Source organism: Myotis brandtii, unplaced genomic scaffold, assembly GCF_000412655.1.
Source record: "Myotis brandtii unplaced genomic scaffold, ASM41265v1 scaffold923, whole genome shotgun sequence".
NCBI lineage: Eukaryota > Metazoa > Chordata > Mammalia > Chiroptera > Vespertilionidae > Myotis > Myotis brandtii.
The window spans coordinates 1380875-1384701 of NW_005371804.1; the positions used below are offsets into that span (position 1 = coordinate 1380875).

At 54.4% G+C, this 3827-nt stretch overlaps 1 protein-coding gene across 1 annotated transcript in view; it reads right to left on the reverse strand.

Annotated features, from left to right (window-relative positions):
* Positions 1–2296: 2296 nt before the first annotated feature.
* The window catches only part of RIPK4 (receptor-interacting serine-threonine kinase 4), a 17678-nt gene continuing 16147 nt past the window's right edge, over positions 2297–3827 (reverse strand). Inside the window, exon 10 of the mRNA XM_005885732.2 lies at positions 2297–3825. Within this exon, the coding sequence (XP_005885794.2) occupies positions 3528–3825 (298 nt within the window). The 3' untranslated portion in view covers positions 2297–3527. The remainder of the gene's footprint in view (positions 3826–3827) is intronic.

The window sequence follows — 3827 nt, forward strand, 5'->3', positions numbered from 1 at the left end:
GGGGTGGAGGGAGGGCAGGAAGGGAGAAAGAGTGAGCAGAGAGGAAACTGTCCAGGACGAGGGGTCCAAGGCCTCCAGAACCAGCCGCCATAATGGAAACTCAGGGCCAAGGATTCTCTCCTCTGATGGCAACTCCCGAAATGCCTGCTCCCTTCCTGCTGCGGGCGGCCTCGGTGACACCGCCCACCACACCCACGTCTCTGAAGTAAGTAGCTAATGCTTGGCACCGCGAAATGCCCATGGCAAACCGAGGCCCAGGGATCGGGTTCAGCGACCTGGAAGAAGATGGCGACTCTTGGCTCATGGGCGCTGGGAGAGGAGCGGCCACGTGGTGAACCAGCTGTTTGCCGAGGAAGCCCGAGCACACAGGTCACGTGCTGCCCAGTGTCAAGGCGAGAGCCCAGGAGGCTGGCTGGCGCTGCCCTCTGCGCCACGGGGCCTTCGGAAGCACGGGCCCCCAATCCCTACGCTTGGCAGGACCCGGAGCCGCGAGACCCTGGCGTTGGGTGTGCACCTTGTTCCCGGGGCCTCACTGCTCACAGGCCCTCCCAGCAGGCAGACCCAGGAAGCGTGTGTAACCCGCGAGGATGTACAGGTCCACCTTTAATTAAGGACCACGTTTCACACCGATGCCTCCAATTACCGTCTAACTCCCCAGGGTGGTTCTAGCCGATCCATATTGTGTCTACTTCCTCGGCCACAAGGTTGGTCCCCATCATCCTCAACATGTGTGCACCATGGCCCATCCCCCCGTGTGCAAGGAATCCCCCTGCCCCGCGGGTGGCCTTGGCCAGTGTTCCTCACACGGGCTGTGCCAGCCCGGTGCCCAGCAGTGTGCCACGTAAGCTCCCTGGCCTGTGAAATAAGACAGGTTTGCTTTTCTTTCTTTTTAAATAAAAGCCTTTCGTGCCAGGAATCAAGACCTATGACCATTTTCTCACTTAAGCGCTGCCATTTGGCTTAACGTCCCCGTCTTCCACTGGGCACCTCCCTCGTTTCCCTTTCTGCCTGGAGACAGCAATAGGTTAACCACGTCACGTTTTTCTTCACTTCCCAGGGAATTTGCGTTTCCTCTTTTCCCGCGGACCCCTACTCCAGTGCTTTTTCGTTCAAAAGCAGCTTCTGGTTTAAGGACTGCATGAGCTTTTCTCTTAGACCTTCCACTTTAGGTCAAAACTGTCTCTTTTTTTCCTGGCCTGAGAGGAAATAAAAGTGAGCCTCACACTTGATGTGCGCTACTGCTCGGGGGCCTCGGGTCCCTCGGCACCCCCTCCGCGCGTCTCTCCTGGGCCCAGCCCAGGGCAACACGGGAGGGGCATGACACTTCCCTTCTATGAAGCACTGTAAAACCAGGTACATAAAATAAATAACTTAAAGGGGAGAAGGGAGAGTGTTATTTTTATACATTATCATGTCTGTGGTATTTCTGCCCCAAGTACATAACCTAAATCAAATCCTGGGCAGAATTAAGACACATCTCAAGGCCATTCTGCAAAATAACTGCCAGTACTTCCTACGAAAAAGGCAAGGTATGAAAGAGAAGACTGAGGGACAGGGGGCTGAGCCTCCTGGACTGCGCACAGTAGGTCCTGGGCCAGGGAGGAGGAACGGAAGTCAGCTGCTACTGCTGGTGGTGGTTTTTTCCTATAAAGGACATTTTGAGACAGTAAAAAATTTAAAATGGATTTGTGGATTAGATGGTAGTATGATCTCTATGTTAATTTCTTGATTTTGATGGGTACACAATAGCTATATAGTGGAAAGTCCTTGTTTTTAGGAAACACACACAAGTGTTTGGGGTCATGGGCACAGTGTCTACAAGGCTAGAGGGGTGGACGGGTAGGTGGGTGGGGAGGATGGATGGACAGATGGAGCAAATGAGCTGAAATGTAAAGGAATGGGGAATCTAGGTGAAGGGTACACCAGTTCTTTGTACTAGTCTCCTAACTGCCCTAGACTTTAAAATTAGTTCAGAACATCACGTGAACAAATGAAAACAAGGATTCTAAACACTGAAAAGGAGGTAAATACGTTGGTGTTGGGAGCTGCTTCTATCAAGACTAGATCGTCTCGCTGCCGGTTCACACACAGGTGGCAGGGCCCAGGTCGGAGGCAGGAAACCTGTCCCCCTTCCCCTCCTTCGTCCCTGCATGTCCCTGGCTAAGTCACTGCCCGCCCATGGACGGGTTCTGGAGGAGCACTCCCCCCCCCACACACACACACGACCGCCTCAACCTCTGGTTTTCAGAAATCAGACTATTCGAGCTTGTGGATAAGAGAAAGCAGTCTCGCCGACTTCAACAAAAGCAGAAAAGAACTTAGCTTTATTTACATCAGGACAACAGGAGCACAAACGGTACAGTAAAAGCACGAGGCATATTAAAACATAGCCAGCTCGGAGCAGTCTGGATAGTTCCTGTCATAGAAAAGAAGTATCCAGCCCCCAGACTCACATTAACATACATGGTATATTAATATCAATCTCTGTATCACACACCACAGGCACGTTTGCACACAGGACCACCTCCTGCAGCAAATTCACTCTAATAACAGTATTGTGGCGGGGGGGGGGGGGGGGAGCACCACGTGGCACACACAGAACAATGACCGAGAGGCCAGATAACCACATCCTTTATAGCCACGGGGGCCGGGGGGTCTCCTGGAGCCGCCCTGGGGGTCACACAGCTCAGAGGTTTGTAAAGGGTCAGAAGGCCCCTCTGAGACCCCAAAACAGCAGCGCTCCCCACAGACGACCACCTGACCGAACACCAGAGCTGGAAAGGGGCCGACGAGCTCGGTGGTCCCTCCAACCAGGTAATACTGTTTAGAGTCCGAAACTGAGGTTACAAGTGAATTTTTAAATGACTCTTGCCTATTTGGCTCTAGAGTTCGAAACACACTTTATGCAACAGGAAATGAATGAGAGCAATCAGCTGCTGGGAAGCATGCGGTCGCCACAAGGCCCGGCTGAGAACATCCTGAGCGGGCACGGCCACGGTGCTGTTTGACACCAGCCTTATCACTTTACACACATTGCTCACAGACCGGACCACCTAAGGACATGAACATTTTTTCAAAAGTTTAAAGCAACAGTTGATACTGTGTTATCTAGTGACAATGTCCCATAAAACAAGGATTCCACGAAAGCCTTCTGAAACAGGTGGCCTCGTCCGCTGCTGCAAATGAAGATGGAAGACACGGCTCCTCCCGCCCCTCATCCTGAGGCTGGCCGACCTCCCGAGCAAGAGTACAACGAAATGATTTCAACCCATCGTCCCTCTGACACCGGCACACTGATGGGCGGATGGATCAGCACCTTCGAACACCTTCATTTGGAGGGTAACCCGCCCACACTGACTCCAGCACGAATCAAGAGCCACTTCTTGATGGCCTGTTCTGTCAAAGTGCCGCCAGCCCATCAACAAGGTGAGGGTTGCTGACCCGCACAGCATCAGCCTGTCCCCACCGCGGAACACAACAACGGCACAGAAACCCCGCACGGGGCCCCGGTCTCCGAGGCCAGCAGACTAGGTCTTGCTTCGCCGAAGCAGCGTGGCGGCGGGGCTGTGGCTGCCCTGGAACTTGAGGCTCTGCAGGTTGACGTGCGCCCCGTGCTTGAGCAGCGTCTCCACCGTCTTGGCGTGTCTGCCCCGGGCGGCCAGGTGCAAGGCGCTGAGCCCCTGCTCATCGGACAGGTTGAGCACGTCAGCACTGACCAGCTCCTCCACCACCTCCGAGTGCCCGCTGGCGGCAGCCAGGTGCAGCGCCGTCTGGTTCCGGGGCCCCCGAGCCAGCACATTGGCCTTCTCCTCCACCAGCAGCTTCCC